Raw genomic sequence first — 23,544 nt, 5'->3', positions numbered from 1 at the left:
TTTACAAATCTGTTTTTATTCATATGTATATTGTTGACTTAATTTTGCAAAAAACTGATGAGACATTCACAGTTGATGGTATTTTTTTTCCCAAGTGGCGTAAGCAGAGGGCCCTACATATTTTAATTGCAACTAGAAATATGTTTTATTGACCTATACTGGGAAGGCTGCATGTTCACAATAGTTAAACTAATAAAAAATTGGTAAGTACAGAAAGTTAACTCGAATTGAGAAATGGTATAGAATTATTTAATGTCACTCATCAGTCTTCATTCATGCTTCTCTAACTGTGTTCCTATGCCTGATCTCTGTTTCCTGCAGAGGAGAACGAGGACTTTTATTCCTCTCCATGTGTGGAAAAGAGCTACTCTGGTAGGCTCAGAAATGGAATTTGGATCTTTGGAATCTGAACCCCATTTCTCCACCCAGCCAGAGTTCAGCTCTGCTCAGTAGACAGCTCTTTCAGCCAGTCCTCACAGATGAGAGAGAGTCATCCCAATAGGCAGCAGCAGTTTGCAACCTTCCCTATTGGCTTCCCCGCTGACTTTTTGGGAAAGCTGGCAGAGAAGATTGCAAATGGTGATCACATGATTGTGGGGCACTTGGCAACAGGCTGGGTGCAAACAAGTTGCCAAACACTCAGATTGCAATCATGTGATTGCGGGAGAGGGGAGCAGCATCATATTTTACGATGGCTGAAAGTGCTTTATGGGCTGTTTAGTTCCCTTTCTGGTTTTTAAATGACCAAATGTAAGTCAAGAGCTATTGTATATATATGAAAAGGGAGGATAAAAATTTATACTTTTAATAACATCAAACAACAACATCTGCCTAGCCTAGGTTTTTAGGAAGGACTTGATAAAATCTAGTATAAACATTGGCTAATTTTATGGTCAACAATAATAATAATTAGTTATATAATAAAGAATCATTCAGAATGTTCACCAAAGTTACTTCTTGATCAAAAATGTATGTTCATTCTCTCAGGTTTGATCAAAGTCCATGTGATCTTCCATATTTTCTTTTACAAAAGTCTGGATACCATCTCAACGAAAATAGACACTGTATCCTTATAATGCCTATTCCTGTTAGTTTTACCAATGTCAATTGTATATTCTACCAATATTATAAATATTAAAATAAATTTAATAAATAATAAAATATTAATGAACCAAAGCTGAATGTATATTTAATTTTTCTTGTAATATTCACATGTCATGATTTCATTGTTGTTTGCATAAAAGAATACATGCACTAAAATGTGAACAAAAATATTATTCTGAACACTGTAACTGGTTCTCTGACTGTGAAGGATTCAAAGAGTAGTGGTATATAAATAATTCACAGTTGAAGGTTTATCTTGTATAAGTAGTGAAAAGGAGCAGGCTGTAAGGAAAAGGCAGAAGCCTGGGAGGAAAAGTTTGAGAAAGTCTCTTCCCTGATGTACACTGTACATAAGTATAAAGTGGTAAATTAAGAAAAATTCAGTTGCTGAATCTTGTATCACTACAGCACTCCTTTCATTTTAATAAAACTAATTAAAGAGAGGGAGATTTGTTTTTGGAACAATCCCTTTCAGATTAGGCAGCTGGCATACACCTGATGTATCTTTTAAAACACTGTATACTCTGTCTCTCACTTGGTTCAAACATCGCACTTAGCAACAAACTTCACAATGACTTTTTCTTTCCTTTTATATCAGGTGTGTCAAACTGCTGGCCTGCGGGCTGGATGCGTCATGGCAAAACCGCGCCTATCCCATGCCGGCAATGGGAAAAAAGTCACGCTATGTCGTGACATGTCATGTGACGTTGCGAGTTTGACACCCATGTTTTATATATATAAGCCAACTAAAGTTTTAGTGCATTTGGGAAGCTGTTTAGTTCTTGCTTTTGATTTTAAAAATATTTTATTGAATTATAATTTTAGATACTAGTGATAAAGTGCCATTGTTTCATGTTTTAAATATTGAATACTCTGAACTACTTCATTGGTCTAATACAAATTAAAACGTATATGTTATAAGTATATGTAAACATAGTTCATTTTTCTTCCAGCACTATTTCCACGTATACAGAGTTACCTCATTTAATGTCAAAGAGTTTCATTTTTCCTAATGAGTTTTATATCATCAAATTGTATGTTGTAAATTGTATGTTCCTATCCTATGATAACGGAACGTTTTTGTATAAATAGTATAAGGTTCTCTAAGCATTTTGAATAAGCATAAGCAAACTGGAATCATTTTAATTAATTAAAAACTAACAGCAACCATTCCAAAATCAGTATTGCTTGCCTCTTAATCAGAATGTATTGGAGAATAAATGGTTCTCCCACAATCACACTTTGCAGATGGTGATAAAAGCTTTCAGCTTGTTTGAAGCATGCTTCATGTATTTCTCCTGTATTGTTTTAACAGCTGTCAGGCTTGGCATGCTCATTGCCTATTCAGTTCATAAAGGTGACAACATTTATTTTTGGGGATTTCATTCTTAGGAAGTAAACTGTGATTAATACTCCTGTAAAAATGGTGACTTTATTAAATTCTCTATAGTAAGTTTCTGGTTTAAGTTTCTTCACTGGTGTTTAAGACTACTGTACTGTTTTTCTTTACCGTAATGTGAAATTTGCTGAGTCGGTATAGTTTTTCTATGCAGGTATAATGAGATTTGTTTTTGTTTTTTACCAATAAAGCATTTTTAGAGAATATAAAAACATGTGATATTATTTATAACATGTCATTTGAATTTTGTGCAGTATTTGAATTTTGACATAGTAGAATCCTTTGGAAGCCAGATTAGTGTTATCTTTTGAAACCTAGTTTGAGGGATTTCTGGACCTGTTACTCCTTGCTATTAATATTTGTTTATATATATTACCTACTTGCTGTTAGAGTTGGGACAGAAATCTTGATTTGGTTCGGGTTAATGCAGAAGAAAGTACAAACAAACGAGCAGTTGCAATAGTGTTGAAATTGGGTTCATTCTGAATTCTAGAGAATTAATTATGTTAATAATAGCTGTATGAGTTTTTATTTAGGCAGTTAACCTAGATCAGGGGTGTCAAACTCCCGGCACACGGGCCAGATGTGTCACCCCGAACCGTGCCCACCCCATTGCTGGCAACGGGGAAAAAGTCATGATATGTCACGTGACATTGCAAGTTTGACACCCCTGACCTAGATCAAGAGTGGTCTACTTGTGGCCTTTAAATGTCAAAGTTTTTCAGATGTGGTTTGCTATTGCCTTCTTGCTAGGAGTGAGAGAGTGAGTAATTGGCCCAAAGTCACCCAGCTGAATTTGTACCTCAGGCAGGACTAGAACTCACAGTCTCCCGATTTCTAACTTGGTACCTTATCCAAAACACCAAACTGGCTCTTTATAAAAACTACAGGGATTATTCAGGCACTTGCCAGGAGTCAACACTGACTTAAAGGCACACACATATATAGCTTTCCTTTCCCGTTATATATGAAATTACATTGATTGCAACAAAAACATACATTTCAAAGGAGTACATTCCTATTTAGTTACTAATTATAGCTGGGGGAGTAAATGAGTTTTTCTTTACGAGAAAAGGGGGTCTACTTTTGGTCTCTAATTTTCAATGAGCTATAGTTCCCAATACCACATGCTAGCCATGATTGCAGAGAGATGAAACTCAGCAAAAAGAGCAATAGGTTGCCCACACCTGACCTAGAATGCATTTTATAATTAATGATCTAAGGTCAATACTCTATATTTAAAGTGAGTATTTCTGTTATATAGTTTGCTGTTAAGAATGCAGCTGATTCTTTTGTAGAATTCATAGTAGCTCACAACATTCTGTGAATTCTATTAATTATTTCTTTTAGATGTTGTTGTTGTTGTTAATTGCGAAGTCGTGTCCGACCCATCGCGACCCCATGGACAACGTTCCTCCAGGTCTTTCTGTCTTCTACTATCTTCTGGAGTCCATTTAAGTTCACACCTACTGCTTCAGTGACTCCACCTCATTCTCTGTCGTCCCCTTCTTCTATTGCCCTCAATCTTTTCCTGCATTAGGCCCTTTTCCAGTGAGTCCTTCTCATTAGGTGGCCAAAGTATTTGAGTTTCAACTTCAGGATTTGGCCTTCTAAAGAGCAGTCGGGGTTGATCTCTTCTAGGACTGACCGGTTTGAACGCCTTGCAGTCCAAGGGACTCGCAGGAGTCTTCTCCAGCACCATAGACATTACTTTGTCTAAACATATTCAGCATATATAGAGAAAATACAATGGAATTACACTTAGCAAATAGTGATTATTTGTGAAGAATTTTTAAGAAATAGATTTGTAGATATATTAAGCATTGACACTATTAAATTATAATACAGTGTTCTTTTTATTTGTTATATAGCATTATGCCAGTATATACAGGCCTCTAAAGCCCAAGATGGTGGTGGCCGTTTCATTTCAAGTTCAGCAGAAGGTAAAAAACAGGAGGAAAAATAATCAAAACTCTGGTTCATATTTCTTTTCTAGTATTTCTGTCCCTTGACCATCTGTGCCTTCTAGACTTCCCTTCACAGAATTGTTTTATAACAGATGATGGATTCCAGATTTATAAATACCAAATAAAACTAAAATTGATGCTATGTATATTTAAACTTTTTATTTAAGTTTTGCATCTTTTACCTATGTGTGCTTTTCCTAACTAATTTTAAAATGGGAATTGGTTTTAAAGTACAAATAAATATTTAAAATAAATGAAATACTTTGTGTTGCACTTATGTAAGGAAAAGCATAACTAGATAATTATATGCAAGGCACTGTCAATACTATAATTTCATTCTGCTTCCTCTTTCTTGCTAATCACTACTTTGCATTTCCTGCTTCTATTAAAAGGACTAAATTCAAATATTTCTTTACTTCCTAATTATATTCTTTCTAGCATCTACATTAATAAAGTTTGAGTGAAAATACTTTGATTGATCACTTCTTTTTCAATTTTTCAGGTGAAAATTTTGAACAAACTCCATTAAGACGAACATTCAAGTCCAAAGTTCTAGCTCGTTATCCAGAAAATGTAGAATGGAATCCTTTTGATCAAGATGCCGTAGGAATGGTTAGTAATTTATATTTTACGTCTCATTTTTGCTCTTGAACCAATATAGTGTAGTACAGACTAAATTTTCTTCCAAGGGCATATTTGGTTATATAAATCAGCTCTTAGGTTATTTTTTCACCTGCAAGTCATGTTGAAGCACCAGAATCTTAATAGAGATTAAGAGCCGAGGTGGCGCAGCAGTTAGAGTGCAGTACTGCAGGCCACTTTAGCTGACTGTGTTCAGCAGGTCAGCGGTTCAAATCTCACTGGCTCAAGGTTGACTCAGCCTTCCATCCTTCCGGGGTAGGTAAAATGAGGACCCAGATTGTTGGGGGCAATGTAAATATATATATATACATTGTTTACTGGTGTACACTGCTTAGAGAGTGCTTGCACTTAAAGCGGTATATAAGTCTCATAAATAGATAGATAGATAGATAGATAGATAGATAGATAGATAGATAGATAGATAGATAGAACGAACGAACTGTAACTGGTCTTTCAACCAGAAAGTTGTTTAAAATACTGTTGTACTAGAGCAGGGGTGTCAAACTGCCGGCCCGCAGGCCGGACACATCATGAGGAAACCGTGCCTACCCCATTGCCGGCAATGGGAAAAAAGCTTTGATATGTTGCACAACATCACGTGATGTCATGAGTTTGACATGTCTGTATTCGAGAGTCCAATAAGAATAGAGATGAATTTATACAGAAATTCTGGAATGATGGGAAGCGAGTTTCAAGAAAAAAAAATTAAACATTCACTATATTTTTCAGAATTGTGTGCATCTCTGTATTATTTTCTGGATTCTGCTTCACCCACATAAATATATATGCAGTAAGACAAGGGTATAGCATACGATGGCCAATCTGCTGTTGAACATAAACTTCAAAGTGCCTATTGTACCTACCACATCCACTTATCCAGTACTTAAATAAACTACAACTGAGGTACAGAACACGAATCCTCTAGATTGCATATAGATTGCCAGGCATTTCTTTTCTCATCTCTTTGGGTTCCCCAAGAATTAGAGTAGGACCAGAAATTCCTGGGTATATTTAAGATATTGTTATTTATTTTAAATTTAAATTAGATGTTAAGTTTCATCTGCTTTTCAAGAAGTTTTAATAAAATAAGATAATTATCTATTAAATAAAAACTTAAAAATGAACACTTTCCCATAAAATATCTGTCTCCCAAATGACAGAGAAAAGAGAAAAGGCATCCATTTAGAGATGCAAAGTGGCATGTAGATAAAGTCTTCAAAATCTTATCGTCTAGTCCAGTGATGGCGAATCTTTTAGAGACCGAGTGCCCAAACTGCAATGCAAAACCCACTTATGTATCGTTGGGTGCCAAGTAGGTGTGGCCCACTGGGTGGGCGTGGCCCACTGGGTGGGCGTGGCTGCAGTGATAACCACATACTGGATGGGTCTAAAAAATTCAATCAATCAGTTCCAACTTTGCGAGATCTTTTTTTTTCCTGCGAGAAGTTGAAATTGATTGATTGATTGAACCTTTTTTTTTTTGCATAAGACAGCGGAGGCCTAAAGTGAAAAGGTTCTATAAAACCCAGCTGAATGCCTAGGACTGGGGTGATGGCGCGTGTGCCCACAGAGAGGGCTCTGAGTGCCACCTGTGGCACACGTGCCATAGGTTCGCCACCACGGGTCTAGTCCCAACTCTATCATTTCCCTATGATCTCTTTTAGAGGTTTTTCTTCTTACCTACTTAAATTATAGAAAACTGCTTTAGGGCACAGCTATAGAGGTTAGCTATTGATGGTAATGGGTTAGGATTCTGCAGTACTTATCCATTTCAGGGTCAAGAGCTCAGTCCCTTATATATGAATGAGATAGATTTTTGTCTGGGTGCATGTCTGTGTAGCATATTTGACATATTTATTTTTAATCTGTGGTGAAAGTATTGCAGTTTTAGAGTGTTTTCTTAGTGTTATAGCTAAGAGAAGATAAGCATTTTGATATTTTTACCAATATTTTAAAAGTTGAGGTTTATTTTATTTGCACAGGAAAAAAATTGTGAATTTGAAAAAAAAACAGCTTAAAATTAATATTTGTAAATTTGGGGGAGGTTAAGACATTAATGTGAATAAAATTCCGAATAGGAATTTTCAGAGTACCTATACAGTTAAATCTACTTATTCTAATAAGTAGGAAATTAAATAACACTACTGGTAATAAATATGTTGACCACAAATCTGCCTCTCTATTTCAAGAAGAACAAGGGTCCATTTACATTTCTCTCTATTTAATGATTTGGGGGCATTTTTTTTAAACAATTGGAATGATTTTGGATTCAAAATTTTATTTCCACTGTTTGACATTTTAAGGAATATATAAAGCTGTAGATTTCATCAAAAGAGGTTATTCATGGGAATATGAATGCACTATTTGTCTACAATTCATTAAATCAGCCACCTCTCATTGAAGAAACACAATCCTAATGTAGTGTAGCATTTGTGCCTTTGTATGTTCCAAAGCACCTCTTCTGAATTGAATCCAGAGCATTACACAGTCCTATTCTAAGTGAAATCTAATGGCTTTGGATCTGAGTTGCTCCTTGGTTTATTTGAAATATATTTGGTGTGGTTTTACAACCTCTTCAGTATCTTTAGTCCTCTTGCACTGTATCTCACAGCATGTTGAAAGGTTTGACTAATACATTTGTGTGTGGCGGGGATGGTGGTGGTGTCAGGGGACTGCAAATAGGAATGAGGAGATAGGAAAGCTTTCTTCCATGAATATGAATCATAGAAAGAAATATAAGATTCAGATCAATATTAATACTGTACTGAGAGTGAAAAATGTATTCAAATAAGTGACATATAATTTTTCTCCAACTTTCCTTTCTCTCTTGCCTAGCTATGTATGCCTAAGGGTCTATCTTTCAAGACACAAGCTGATGCCAGAGAACCTCAGTTTCATTCATTCATCATTACACGTGAAGATGGCTCACGGACATTTGGATTTTCTCTAACATTTTATGAGGAAGTTACCAGTAAACAAATCTGTAGTGCAATGCAGACATTATATCTCATGCACAATGCAGAATATGATATTCTTCATGCTCCATCTACCAATGATAAAGATAACCTTAGCAGTATAGAGGATTGTAATGGTACCTCTGTATCAAAACTACAGCGATTTAACTCGTACGACATTAGTAGAGACACGCTCTATGTCTCTAAATGTATTTGTCTGATCACTCCAATGTCTTTCATGAAGGCATGTAGGAAAGTGCTCGAACAACTCCATCAAGCTGTAACGTCACCTCAGCCGCCACCATTACCTTTGGAAAGCTTTATCTACAACATTCTATATGAAGTTCCTCTCCCTCCAGCAGGAAGATCTCTAAAGTTTTCAGGAGTTTATGGACCTATAATCTGCCAGAGGCCAAGCACTAATGAATTGCCATTATTTGATTTTCCGGTCAAAGATGTTTTTGAATTACTTGGAGTGGAGAATATGCTTCAACTTTTCACCTGTGCTCTTTTGGAATTCCAGATACTTCTTTATTCACAACGTGAGTATAGCTGTTTTAAATTGCAAACGATGGGCAAGTTTATAACAATACTACATTATTGTTATTGTTATTGTATAGTCAGATGTTTAGACTGGATTTGGCATTTTTATCCACTTGTCGAATCCTTCCCAAAGACCTAGGATAGGCAGATGTTGTTGATTGATGGTATTAAAGGCATCGTCACAGGATGTAAACTATTTTGTAATTGACTGGTGATGATTATTGTTGGTCAGTCAGTCAGTCAGATGTTTAGAGTAGATTCAGCAATTTTATTCAACTTTTGAGTTCTTCACAAGTACTTGGGATAGGCAGACGTTGTTTGATGGTGTTATATATTGTCATAGGATGTAAGTGGTTCCAAGTAAAGCTCCTTTTGCAATTGACTGATGATGATTTTGTCTATGCCAATTATGTTCAAGTGGTGCTACAGATGTTTTGGCATTACATTCTAGATGCCCCTTATCTAAAATAATCCAATAAAGCTTCAAAGACACAAGATATGACTTTATTCCTTTGCCCTGCTTTATGCTGAAGCAGAAAAAAAATAATAAAACAAGAAAGTCTACTGAACCAACACAGCCATAATTTAAATGCATGCAAACTAGTTTTCTCAGCAAACATTTACATAATAATGTGTTCATCTTGCTAGATTCTGTAATGAAAAAGTATTTTAACCAAATATATATTGTTCAGATATATTGTAGAATTGGTAACTTCTGTGCAAATGTCTTCAGATAATATTTGGCTGTTGTTATAGTGTTGTACTGCTTTATCAAAGCCTCAGCCAGTAGCAACACCTGGGAGATCCCCAGGCAATACCAAGGCTATAGCTTGGTTGGGAAGCTGAAAAAACATCTAAGATGAAAGTTATGGCTAATGATTTTCATTATTATCAATAAACATGTCCTTAAAAGTGATGTTGACACTACTACATCAGAGACATCGCTAGCTTCATATAGTAAAAAAATCTGATTGTCTAGTTTGCAGTTTAATAGGTTGTATGAACCTAGAGAATAGGTTTCATTCAGTAGAGCTTGATTTGGTTAAATGTTGATTCGGATAACATGTTGAATGTAACATGTGGGTTTAGAGACTTGCTGCTATAACTTAAAATAGCTGTTTGTATGTACTATGTTAGGAACATATCTACATCTCATACATATTATATAAAATTATTGTGCTTAACTGTTAACTCGGCAAATGTCTTTGGAGATTCTCAGTCATCCAGGTCATGGTTGTCTCAAAGGTGCTTTTTAAAAAGGTGCCTGGACTATCTTGTTTTTCTTTAAAGACATTTCGCTTCTTATTCAAGAAGCTTTTTCAGCTCTGACTGGGTGGTGGGGAATGGAAAGATGTATATTCCTTGCAGACAGCTGGTCATTTGCATTCTTAACTCTGGCATATTATGGCAGGAATGATGGAGGAGGGAGGGAGGAATGAAAGAAGGAGGATACTAATTCAAGTGCTGGTCTTGGAATGGGGAAACAGAGATTCTATTCTTCAGTTAGGCATGGGATTTGGATGACTTTCCCTGTCCTACTTTTCCTGTCTTAGACTGGGAAATTAAAAAAAACTTTTGCTAAAATCTTATGATGGCTGCATTACAGTGGCTGATTCACTCTCTCCTATGCCTTGTGATTTTATTTTTTAATGATGACTGCTTTATACTTTTGTTTTATGTATTTATTATTTTAATTGATTGTTGTAAACCAGCAGTCCCCAAACTGTCCGGCTTGGCAGATCAGTGGGGGGAAGGGGATGGTTGTGCACACATCAGCACACGCAATTCCATGGAGTTTTGTGCATGAGCATCAGCTGCTCACACAACTGGAGCTTTGTGCACAAGTGGGAGCACCCACTACTCACATAAGTAGAGCTGCACATGCATGCCACTTGTCCGCATCTTGCACAGCCTGGTTCCCGTGGCCCAGGGATTGAGGACCCCTGTTGTACATCACCCAGGGTCACTTTTTGTGAGATGGGCAATCATATAAATGTGATAAATAAATAAGAAGCTCCCTGCTCTCGCTCTCTCCCCCCCCAATAATTGTAATATATAGCAACTGGTGCTATTGAAATCATGATGTATTATGTTGTTTATAGTTAATTGTTATAGAAACAGAACTAGCCAAATAATCATTTGGTCTGATAAAGCATAATAAAGAAAATCTATGTGGTAGCTAAGAGTCAACATAGCGCAGGGGTGTCAAACTGCCGGCCCACAGGCCAGACATGTCATCCGAAAGCCATGCCCATCCCATTGCCGGCAATGGCAAAACCATCCCAATACGTTGCATGACGTCACGTGACGTCGCGAGTTTGACATGTCTGACGTAGCAGGACATAATCAATTAAACAAAATGTGATAAGGCATGATTTTTCTGATTTCTCTCTGTATCAGTATAGCTGATCTTTCTGGACACCTCAGCTGTATGCAAAACAATTACAGAACCCAAGAAATTATTTTTAATTTATTGTATTGTACGTTTGTTAACAGTGTGATAGCTAGAAAGATCAAAGTCAAATAAAAAGACCCCAAGACCATTTTGCTCAGATATAGTAACAATGGACAAGTGTACAATAATAATGCATTCCCATTTCTATTCAGAAACATCCCATTCTTAATCCATTAGGCTTGGGTAGATGAATGAATCCATCATTCAGGTGAAGCTTTTTAGTTACTGATACATATCTATTAACTGCATTTACACATTTACTAAGCCATGATTTGTATTAACCAGGACTGTTAATCAGATCTGAAATATCCAGGGTCAGTCTTACAGACCAGCAGAGTAATCATGGCCTTATTTAACTGATTTGTATTTTCCCTCCTCTTTTTTCACTTGTAATTTTTTGCCTTGTAACTTTGTGAAATGACTAGAGCATTTGGTGCCTCCCAATTGATGCTCAGATTCAGCTGTTAGCCGAAATAGATGTCAGCATTGGCTTCTTTGTTTTTTTGGTAGCCTAGTTATGGGGGGAAAGCAGCTAAAAATATTGGCCCAACTCCATGAAATCAGTGGATGTGATTTTGTCCTTTTTCCGATTTCTCCTTCTACATATGCTAAATATATCTTAAAATTTGAGAATAATATTTCTGGGGCAGGAGTTGCATCAGGATCAGTGTTTGTCAGTGAATGTGCTATGGCTGTATTTATTCTAAATTATTATCCAGGGAATGCTTAATGACAAATGTAATGTAGCAGCAGTATTCAATATATCAGCAAGGTACATGTACATTATTAAAGTATTCAGTGGCAGTATTGTGGGAGAAAAGAGGAGTCTTAGCTGTCACATATATCCCATGCCTACAATACTGCAATTGTGAATGCCAATTCCTGATGTGTTTTTGCATTAATTACATGTAAGCTTTCCAATCTGCATTTGACCTAAAATGTAAATACTAATTGTATTCACAGTTTCACATCTCTGTATATATGTATTGGGATTGTTTTTAATCACCTACTTCCCCTCTCAGCTTAGATCACAATATACAGCTTTCTAGCAGTTCCGAGAAATAATTGTTAGGCTGGGTGAAGGAATGGGGTTTTTTTTAGAATTTCTTGTCTCAACAATGTTCTGCTCTTTTATAGAGCAGAGGTTTAGCTGCTCCAACCATGATTCCCAGCCATCAGATTCTTTCCCCCAGGTCATACAGGATCCAAGCCAAGGAAATCGTTTCACCAGTAGAGTGATAATATAGGTTTCAATCATATTCTGCTGGGTAGCAACAGGAAGTATAATTGTTTCCTTCCCCAAGATCATACCTCTATGTATGTTGAAGTTAAATAATGTCATTAGGACCTGTGATATATATGCATTGGGACAGATCACATTTCTGAGTGCTGAGATAAAACACGTCTTTGGCTTAGCCTACAGCAGGGGTAGGCAACCTTGGCTCTTTTATGACTCGTGGACTTCAACTCCCAGAATTCCTGGCCTACAGTAGTGATTATGGTGATTATGTAGATTAAAACAAAGGATGTTCTTAAGATTTTTACAGTGATATTATGAATAGGTTTTATGAATATTGTAACTGAAACACTAATTATTTTATTTGGTATTAAAAAAAACCCCCAGGGTATCATTTAATCCACTGAAGTTATAATGCCTCATAGGGGATTCTGTGGATTTGACAGAACCTTTATCCCTGCTGGTATACTTACAATACAATAGGGGTTAAGACAAATAAAGATAATCTGTCTCCATGCAATGCAAGTTAATATAAAAATGGCATCCTTCATTCTATGCAGTGTTTGAAAGAAAAATAAATATTTTATTATTTATAATTTGGAGTATTTAATAATATGTATGTTATACATATATATATACGTATACATATACATACACATACATACATACATACATAAATACACACACACACACACACACACACACACACACACACACACACACACACTCTAGAAGCAAGAAGCCGAAAGCCTGAAGATGACGAATGGGACTTCGTCGAAATGTTGCCAAGACACTTCCAATTTGACGCGGGAGAAAACCTGAATAACCAAAGACCTACATACAAACACCCGCGAAAACCTCAGAAAACAAATATATATATATAATGCATAGGCATATAAAATACATATTTTGTTTCATATTTAGTCCCTACTCTTAATATTTAGTATTTTTATAAAAACAGTTCAATGTATCTTTTTTGCATTTTCATTCAATCTATTTTTCCCTAGTAGTCAGTGAATAAAGAATCTAGGTTTGTGCCAATCAAAGTTTTCAAAGGTTTCAAGGGATTGTTTTCAATTGATCTGCTTTTTTAGATTACCAGAGACTGATGACTGTGGCAGAGACAATCACAGCACTGATGTTTCCATTCCAGTGGCAGCATGTCTATGTTCCCATCCTTCCGGCCTCTCTCCTACATTTTCTAGACGCTCCTGTCCCATACTTAATGGGATTGCACTCTAATGGGCTTGATGACCGGTCTAAACTGGAGCTCCCTCAAGAGGTGAGAAAAAAATTATCAAGCTTAATTTCACTGCTTATTCAAAGTTACAAAAAAGAATGCTGAATCCATTTCAAATCTCTTCTTGATGGGCACGTGAATCCTTAGAAGAAGAGTGATAGCTTATTAAAGGAGGAAATGCGTGGTAACCAGAATCATCACTCATTCTTTCCTCAACCTTTTCAAAGCCACATTATTTGCTTAATAGGGCAAGCACTCCTATGATTAAGCTATGGCTAATCAATATATGAGGAGGAATTAAATTTTCTTCTGCTTTCTGTTGCTCTAAATCAGGGGTGTCAAACTGCTGGCCTACGGGCCAGATGCACCATAGCAAAATCGCGCCCACCCCAATGCCGGCAATGGCAAAAAAGTCATGATACATCGCAACACGTCATGTGACATTGCGGGTTTGACACCCTTGCTCTAAATAGATGGAGAGAAAAATCAGCCAGACAATATATTACTGTCATTATGTGATAGGAAATGACTGTGGAGAGGGTGAACTGGGAATACTTAACCATTTTTGCAGGAAGGGATATATCTATTTTTGTATCAAGTATGGAATATCTGTGATCCTTTAGATCAGTGGTCCTCAATGTGGGCCATATTTCTAGATATAGATAATTATAGTCTATTAACAGCAACTATGAGGCTAGTCACAGAGGTAAATGAGGCTTGGGGGGGGCACAAGTAAAAAAGGATTGCGTTGTTTTGTATTATTTTTGTTAATAAATTTTCATGTCTTTCAGTAAATAAATACAGAGTGTGTGTATTTCATATAGAGTATTCCTAAATGTTTAACTTTGCTAGTGATTATTCTTGTCTCTCTTCCTTCTTTAATTTTTAGGCAAATTTGTGTTTTGTGGATATAGACAACCATTATGTTGAGTTGCCAGAAGACTTGCCTCAGTTTCCAAATAAACTTGAATTCATTCAGGAAGTCTCTGAAGTACTTATGGCTTTTGGGATTCCACCTGAGGGAAACCTACATTGTAATGAAAGTGCCTCCAAGATGATGAAAAGTCTCAGGACCTGTGACATAGTCTCTGATAAGAGAAATGGTAACATTGGAGGATCAACTATGAATTCTTATGAACTACTGAAAGAAAATGAAACCCTAGCAAGACTGCAAGCACTTGTTAAAAGAACAGGGGTTAGTCTAGAAAAGGTAAATTGCATAATAGTTATGTTAGTTCTGTAACAGTAATGCATGATCAGTGCTTTTTTTGTAAAAAAAAAAAAAAAAGGTGCCGGAACTCACACATGTCATACAACCTGCCTTGCCTACCCTACAAGGTTCCATCCCAAAAAGGTGCCGGAACTCCGTTCTGGGTGTTCTATGACAAAAAAAGCCCTGTGCATGATTAATATAGGATTGTTTGGAAATTTTATCTTGAACTGCTGTTGCTGCTAATAGCAAAACCCTTGGTGGTCATATGAATGTTTTAAATCGATCAATCCATCCCTTATGTTGTATATGTGTTGACATCGCATATCTGTAAGGCTTTGATCACCCTGCTGTAATTGCTGCCTTGCTTTTTTTTTTTTGACAAAACCCCCCCCCCGTCCCTATGGACACTCCTGGCTAATTAGCTTTATTCCCAGTTCACCTATATACTTTCTGCTAAACTTAAAACTTGCTACCTACAAAGCTAAGAATGAGATTATTTCATTAATTTGGCAAGCATGTTCCCACCGAGCTTTCACAATGTTTTCCTCCTAATTTTTGTTTTAATTTGTCAGTGGTTAGGTACCAACTAACCATTTCTTAGATGTTGACACAAAAAAGAGTGCTTTTCTGATGTCATTTTCTCCCTTTTATTTATTCATTATACTATTAAGGAATAAAGACAACTTGTTTAATATTTGTAACAGCACATTTTGGTACTAAATAATCTGGTATAATTGATAATGTATACTATAAATAGCCTATGCATTCTCTTCTGTTAGAAAGTTAGAAATTGGCTACTAAATATGCCAAATATGACTTTTTTTCATTTTCTTTTTTTAAAGACAAATAAAATTTGATTTAAGTCAGGAAAAAAGTATCATAGAATCTATTTTAAAAAAAGTATGGAGGGTAAAAACATTTTAATAGAAAAAGACAATTCAAAATTAATTAAGACGATCCCTCCTCTCCCCCCCAAAGGAAAAGAAATCAGATTTTTTTTTAGAGAAGTCTGTACTAGTTTATCCATCTTGTTAGTCTAATGTTCCTAACTCCAGCTGAAACATATCTTGGATATTTTCCTCTCTACTGTGTAGCTTACTTTTATATTTGTGGGGATATCTATGGATAAAAGATAATGAGGGCAGACAACAATGCACATGTCATGTCATCATACAAATGCCTCAATTTACATACTTGGATCCCATACCAGGAAAGTGTACAGAAAGGGGCAAGGCCAGGACAAAAATTTGAATTGATGCTACTAATTAAAATTACTTGCCTGTAATATGTGGTCCCTGATAGCAACTAACCTCTTTCACATATTCTCACAAACTCAAACATAGACACATTTTTCTTTCCTTCTTCTAGCAGGAATATGAGTATGAGAATCTAAAAAGTTCTAAAGACAATTTCTCCTGGACTCTATTTTTAATCAAGAATATACAGTGCTAATCTATTGTATATAGATGCAGTTACTTTATATTTTGCCTGGCAATAAAACAATGGTGCACTTTTGACATTTCAGTTTAAATAGCACTTATACATTTTGATTCCTCAAGATAGTAAGGCTGAACCACTACTGTATGAACATTTCTTTCCTTAAAGGTTGAACTTCGAGAAGAGATGAGTAGCAAGAAGGATTTGAAAATGCAGTGTGACGAAGAAGAATTAAAGATTTACCAGCTCAACATTCAAATACGGGAAGTTTTTGCAAATCGTTTCACTCAGATGTTTGCAGATTATGAAGTATTTGTTATTCAGCCCAGTCAAGACAAAGAGTCGTGGTTTACTAATAGAGAACAGATGCAGAACTTTGATAAAGTGAGTATGACAATAGAAATTCTTAAAATGAGGAAGAAGAGAATTTATGCAAGTTTATACAAGCAAATGCCTATACTATAGCTTGTAAAAATGGAAATAGGAGACCTGAAATGAGGCATAGAAAGATTATTTTAAAAAAGTTTTGACAGCAACCATCAATAATTTAATTTATTGTGAATGGATATGTATTATGAACAATAAGAAATGGTGGTTGTTCAGATAAATCATAATGTATTTCTACAAATTGTAACTCAGTTAAGGGGTTTTGTTTATTTCTGATACTATTTCTGGTAGTAGATACATTATTAAGATTGGAGAAAAATATACTTATTTAATGCCTATATCTGTTGTAATGTTTGCTGTATTAATCGTCATGGCCACATCCAGAAGGCTTATATGAGAGCATGATGGCTTTAAAGTATTTTTCTTCCAATAGTAATTCCCTTCTTCTTTGTATATTGTTGATGCAATTATCTGAAATGTCATAACATTTTAAAGGAAGAGATGCTTTCACTTACTGGTTGAATATCTTTTGAACAGGGATGTAGATAAGATTCATGTTTGAAATCTTTGAGAGTCACTGCTACTGACTAAAGAACTAAATATCTGATTTCATTTGAAGCAGTTTTCATATATGTACAATTTGGTACAGGAATTCTTCCAGCAAAATAGAGAGAAAAGTGCAGATGTATTGTTACAATTTCTATTAATTAAAAATTGATCAAGTACAGTAATTGAATCCTATCGTTGTTTCCAAATGTTTATGATTGACACTTCCTTTGTATGCATTCAATTTTTCCTTAGATTTATACAATTATAGGAGTGGGAAATATGTGTAATCTGGAAAAATATAGAATCTTTATCTTTAGTGTTTTTCAAAATGTATTGTATTAGACCATGATAAATAGAAAATAACTTCAGATAAATGAAAGCATTAATGTCATTTTAAAAAAGCAATTATAATTTAAGGAAAAATAAATACTCATTCTTTCACTTTATTAGGCATCCTTCTTGTCTGATCAGCCTGAACCTTATTTGCCTTTCCTCTCAAGATTTTTGGAGACGCAGATGTTTGCTTCTTTTATTGACAACAAGATTATGTGTCATGATGGAGATGATAAAGATCCTATCTTGAGAGTGTTTGACTTTAGAGTCGATAAAATTAGATTGTTAAATGTTCGAACACCAACTTTGCGTACATCTATGTATCAAAAATGCACTACCATTGATGAAGCTGGTAAGAACTGCAAATTTTAATTCTATTTAAATAAATGTAGGAGGTAAAAGACGCTAATTATATACTAATAAAACTTAGCTACTAGTCACTCATGTGTATCTAAAATACAGCTACAAGATGCAGCATTTTAAAATGATAGAGTAAGAAAGACATGAAGAGATTAGACAACAAAAAATAATACAAATTAAAAACATGAGCTAACAAAAGAAAATGTACCTAAAAGTAATTCACACCTATATCATTTATTATGTCTAGCCATTCTGCTAGAGCAGAGGTCCCTAACCTTTTGGGCACCAGGAACCTGTTCTATGGAGAGAATATGGTTTGTGTGCTGTTTCCGTGGACTGGAGAGAGTATGGTTTGTGTGCTGCCTGCATCTTGCAGATGGGGCTTTGCTTGTTTGTGCGGATTGGTTGCTGGCATGCCGTGGCCCGGTACCGATCCAAGGACTGGGGGTTGGGGACCCCTATGCTAGAGGTTCCTTGGATTGCTGTCTTTATCCACTTACAGAACCATTATTAATTTTATCAAAATTGCTCTCACATCTCTCATTACCTAATTGTAATTATTTCTTATTTTCTATGTCTACATTATTTATAACCATCTGTTTCTATACATATGCAATTTCTTTTATTTTAATTTCTTGCAACAGTCTTTCTCTAATACACCTTTTGTTTTCAACAGTCTCTTCATAATTCCACAAAGAAGCCTTTTTTAATAATCTCCATTAGCATAGCTCCACACATTACTATGGTGCTTATTCTGTTCCACACAGCTTCCACAACCTTTTTTCTTTCCCACTTTCCATTCATTTTTAAGGAGATTAATCCATGTTTTAATACTTTTTGCATATAGTACTTGTACTTTGCCTTCCTGCAGTCACTATGCGTTCAGTAATTTATTTCACTACTTCTATTTCTTTGATACATTTTTTTATAATCATTCACTACCATCACATAGCTGTTTCATATCCAGAAGCGTCGCAACATTTATACCCTGTCAATATTTCATCATAAATAATAAAGTCAGTCATGCTTTTAGATTTATATTAATTTCTTTTCCATATAGAGACATGAATAGGCTATTGTTATTAAACCATGTATTTGAAACAAATAAACTTTGTTTCGCAAACAATCACTATTCTCATTTGTTCTGTGTTTCTAAATAGCCCAGTCAACTTTTCTCTACTCTCTTGCCTAATTATTAAGCAAAATATAATTTTTTCCTCCTGGATAACATTCATTCAGAATATTACATAATTTCCTCCAAAAGCTTACTCTGGATCTACCATTCCATTATCACTTTTTTTGGAACATAACATATAAGTTTCACAAGCTCTTCTCTCTTATGCATCCACAACAATCTAGATGGAACCAGTTCATACTTTATAATATGCATTTTCACTCTTTTATTCATGATTATACCTATCCCTTCTCCTCTTGAATAGATTAATCAATTTGCAAAATTAGATCACCTTCACTCAGATTTATTGCATCTTTTTTGATGATCTGAAAGACATGCACCTTATCTATTTTTCTTTTTTAAAAAAAATTTCATTGATTAACTTGAGCTCTTTAACTATTTACTGCATTCCAAATCTGTCTATGGACATGCTCAATCATCCAGGTCATAGTTGTCCCAAAAGTGCTTTTTTCTAAAAGGCAATTGGATTTTCTTGATTTTTTTTCTTTGAAAATGTTTCACTTCTCATGTGTGTGTGTATATGTGTGTGTTTACACACACAGACATACATACATATATATACATACACACATACACTTTTGGTAACAAGATACCACTGTAATTGTTTTGTGACACTCTTCTTTTTTATGTATTTCTGTGCAGAATATGTATTTCTAGCAATAATGTCATAGTTCATTTTTTAGGATTCAGATTTTTATTCTTTTATTTCACAATTTAACATCAGCTATGGTACATAGTAATATGATTCAACGTTTTATTCTACCCCCCTCCAGAAAAAGCTATTGAATTAAGATTGGCAAAAATAGACCATACTGCAGTCCATCCCCATTTACTAGATATGAAGATTGGACAAGGAAAATATGAACCTGGCTTTTTCCCCAAGCTACAATCTGATGTACTTTCAACAGGGCCAGCAAGCAATAAGTGAGTACTGTATCATTATATTAGTATGACATAGTTGACTGAGTCAGCTTCTCCCTCAGAAAAGTGACTTGCTGTAATTCAATATGTCGATGTGGTGGAATGTAGTCTGGATTCTCAGGAGGGATGGACTGCATTTCAGAGGGCAAAGAGGCAGTAAAGCATGGAAAATTTGGTCAGGAGAAAAACTTAAGGCTCCTCCTTAGCAATTCCCAAAGTACATCTATGGTGTTGCAAATAGTTGCTTCAGATTTCTGTCTATAAATGAGGAACAATAAAGGAAACCTCCCAGAAGTAACTCCACAATAAAAGAACGTCCCCAGGAGTAACTCCATGTGTCTTTCTTGGTTCTTGGGACCTGACACCAACAGCATATGATCATCTGTGTCCTGGTGAAAAGGAGAAGTAGCCATTTATGACAGGGCTTTTTGACCAATGGTACAGGTACCACCTGTGGTACATTGGCACCTGGCAGGTGGTACGCGACCATCCTAGAAAAGTGGTAGCGGGGGAGGGGAATGAGCTGAACCGGTAACAGCACTGCATAAGCCTGAGCAAGAGATGGCTGGAGCTGCAGGGCTGTCAGGGCTCAGTGGAAGCACCAGGATCAATGCCAGGCTCCAGCTGGAGCCCAGCGCTGATCCTGGCGCTTCTGCTGAGCTCTGAAGAAGCACCAATCAGCTGGAATGTTGCAGCACCTCCAGGGTCTTGTGATTTACATTCAGATGCTTGGCAACTGATTCATATTTATGACGGTCACAGTGTCTCAGGGTCATGTGAAGTGACCAAAACCTGCTGCAACCACCCAGCAGACGGGTGGAATAAAAACCAAACACCCCCCACCCCACCTCCGCTGCCAATCGCCAACAGAAATGCTCACAACAATGAAAACATCGGACAGGAGGAAGAGCACCACTGGATGGGCAGGCAGATGTCTTGCTTGGCTGTGGCTTGGGGGGCACTTTTTTCAGTGCCATTGTAACTTCGAACAGTCATTAAGCGAACTGTTGTAAGTCGAGGACTACCTGTACTTTATCACTTTTTTCCTTTTTTCGGGGGGGTCATCAAGTTTTTGACACCTTGCTAGGCGACTGGTGGTATTCGGATATTGCCATATCCTAAAAGTGGTACAATGGGTGAAAAGGTTGAAAAGCCCTGATCTAAAGAATATCACTTTTGATTTTCTAGATGGACCAAACGCAATGCACCTGCACAGTGGAGGAGGAAAGATAGACAGAAACAGCACACAGAGCACCTGCGTCTTGATAACGATCAGAGAGAGGTAAAAACTGTTCTGTTACATTATCCAAATTATAGAATCAAGTAGTAATGTAATGTAAGTAGTAATGTAATTTTCCTGATTTTGTTCTACCCCCCCAAAAGGAAAAAAACATTCTAAATCTTTAAAGCTACGTCTATTTATTCAGGAGAATGGTTGACATATGGCTTTGATTGCATAGAAAAAATTAAGGGAAACTGTTACACACTGTTAATGAATGTGGCATCTTTGGTTCAACTTTTGATAGTTGTAATTTGTGGGGGATACTGTCTTTACTTGGAGAAATGGCTCCATATTTTCAGGAACCTTGAAAGCAGGGCTTATGATAGGATCAGGGGTGAGACAAAACAACGTAACTAAGAGGACAAAATCCAAAATTAAACCCAGAAGATGGTAATGGCAAGTCTCTTACACATGACAGAAAATTATATAGGAAACATGGCTGTAATATTTAGACAAGTTTCTGTGCCAGATCCCAAGAGTCATAGATCAGAAGGTACTCTTCTTACTGGAGAAAGCCAATGAACTTTCCTGACGGGATCTGGTGATGTGAGTTGGATAAACACAGCAGTGCAATTAGAGTCTTGCCAAGACAATTATGTGTTCATTGTTCATTGCCAATGTCTACATCAAGCAACATTAACATAGTCTCTATATGCAGCCATCAATAATGGGCAAAATCAAATTGATTACATAATAGGAAACAGAAAAAAAAGGAAAGTGCAATCCTGTCAGCAAAATGTTTCCAGAAATAGGTTGTGGATTAAACCATGATTTATTAGTGTCAGATATATAAATTAAACTTAGAAAATTATAGAAAATAAGTATGTGTCAAACTTCAGATCAGGCACAGCTATGCATCTCTACTCTTCTAGCAATTCAACCCTGCGTTCTGGAAGTACTGTAGTAGGTAACAGCAAAGCTTCACAGACTTGACCCTATTACAGTGATGGCAAACCTTTTAGAGACTGAGTGCCCAAACTGCAACCCAAAACCCACTTATGCATCGTCGAGTGCCGGATGGGTGTGGCCCATTGGCTGGGTGTTGCCAATTGGGTGGGCGTGGCTGCAGTGGTAACGGCAGACTGGGTGGGACTAAAAAGTTCAATCAATCAATTCCAACTTTGCAAGATCTTTTTTTTTTCCCGCGAGAAGTTGAAATTGACTGATTGAACTTTTTTTTTTTTTTGCACATGGCAGCGGAGGCCTAAAGCGAAAAGGTTTTATAAAACCCAGCTGAAGGCCTAGGACTGGGGTGACGGCATGTGTGCCCACAGAGAAGGCTTTGAGTGCCGCCTCTGGCACCCGTGCCATAAGTTCGCCACCACTGCCCTATTAGATGAGTTGTTTCATTGCAGACAAGAAATAAATCACATTTATGCAGAAGATCTGCCTGCCAAAGAGCACAGAAATCAAGCTCTACATATTTTAGCTATAGCATTTAAATCATAAACTTTTCCTGTTGCCCTTTTGAATCAACAGTCTTTTGACAATTGTTTTCCCAGCACTAGGATTGGAATGTACCTGCACAATGACTTAAGCATAGTGTCAGAATATAAGATTGTATTAGAAAGAGATTCATGTAGAAGAGATTTTTGAGAAGCTATGGGAAAACATTAGAAAACTGAAGGAGAAAAAAACTGAGCAAATATTCTCCAAATTCAAGATGTTATTGTGACATCTGAAGAAAGATGGAAGAACAAAGAGTAGATATGACAACTGAATGCAAACTTATCATCCAGCAAAAGACAAAGATGCTTAAATAAATAATGTCCACAAGTACAAAGAAATACCAAGATAATTAAAATGAGATCTGCTTTAAGATAAGAAAGAGCATAGGAAAGCGATATATGAAAAAGCTCAAGTGAAACTACTCAAGCTTAGTCATAGGAGAAATTTTATAAAAACAAACAATCTTAAAAGGCTACATTAAAATTTTATTCTAGAATTACAGGAACATTTTTAGAGGAGAGCATATTCAGGAACTCCATCAGAAGGTGAAGAAGAAAAATCAGTAAACCAGTGAAATAAGAAAGCTTAAGATGACTGAACTACAGAAGAGTTTATGGTCCAAAGACCTGGAAAGTTCACAAACATTTATACTGAAAAAGGCTGATGCAAGAGAATGTACAAATTACCTAATCATTTCATTAATGTAATTAGTTGCTCACCTAAGCAGTGAAAAATTAAGTAATACATTGAATGAGAAATGCCAAATGGACAGGTTTCAGAAAAGGCAAAGAGACATGAAAGGATAAATAACATAAGATGGATAGGAAGAGAGCAAGAGAAAGTAAAGAGGTTTCCTTTGCTGTGTTCAGCCAGCCTT

At 36.1% G+C, this 23,544-nt stretch overlaps 1 protein-coding gene across 5 annotated transcripts in view; it reads left to right on the top strand.

The window, feature by feature from the left end:
- DENND5A (DENN domain containing 5A) overlaps positions 1 to 23,544 on the top strand; it is a 70,754-nt gene that overhangs the window by 11,956 nt on the left and 35,254 nt on the right. For 3 of the 5 annotated variants that reach the window (XM_039350241.1, XM_039350237.1, XM_039350239.1), the window contains exons 2-10: positions 4,375 to 4,446; positions 4,973 to 5,082; positions 7,948 to 8,608; positions 13,396 to 13,583; positions 14,431 to 14,751; positions 16,360 to 16,575; positions 17,578 to 17,812; positions 19,789 to 19,939; positions 21,125 to 21,218. In XM_039350241.1, coding sequence (XP_039206175.1) covers positions 4,375 to 4,446; positions 4,973 to 5,082; positions 7,948 to 8,608; positions 13,396 to 13,583; positions 14,431 to 14,751; positions 16,360 to 16,575; positions 17,578 to 17,812; positions 19,789 to 19,939; positions 21,125 to 21,218 — 2,048 coding nt within the window. The remainder of the gene's footprint in view (positions 1 to 4,374; positions 4,447 to 4,972; positions 5,083 to 7,947; positions 8,609 to 13,395; positions 13,584 to 14,430; positions 14,752 to 16,359; positions 16,576 to 17,577; positions 17,813 to 19,788; positions 19,940 to 21,124; positions 21,219 to 23,544) is intronic. The other 2 variants (XM_039350238.1, XM_039350240.1) reach the window with 1 other exon arrangement.

The sequence above is a fragment of the Crotalus tigris genome, unplaced genomic scaffold (genome assembly GCF_016545835.1).
Source record: "Crotalus tigris isolate CLP2741 ecotype Arizona unplaced genomic scaffold, ASM1654583v1 scf7180000018308.1980950, whole genome shotgun sequence".
Taxonomy (NCBI): domain Eukaryota; kingdom Metazoa; phylum Chordata; class Lepidosauria; order Squamata; family Viperidae; genus Crotalus; species Crotalus tigris.
This window is presented reverse-complemented; position numbering and strand designations above follow the sequence as displayed.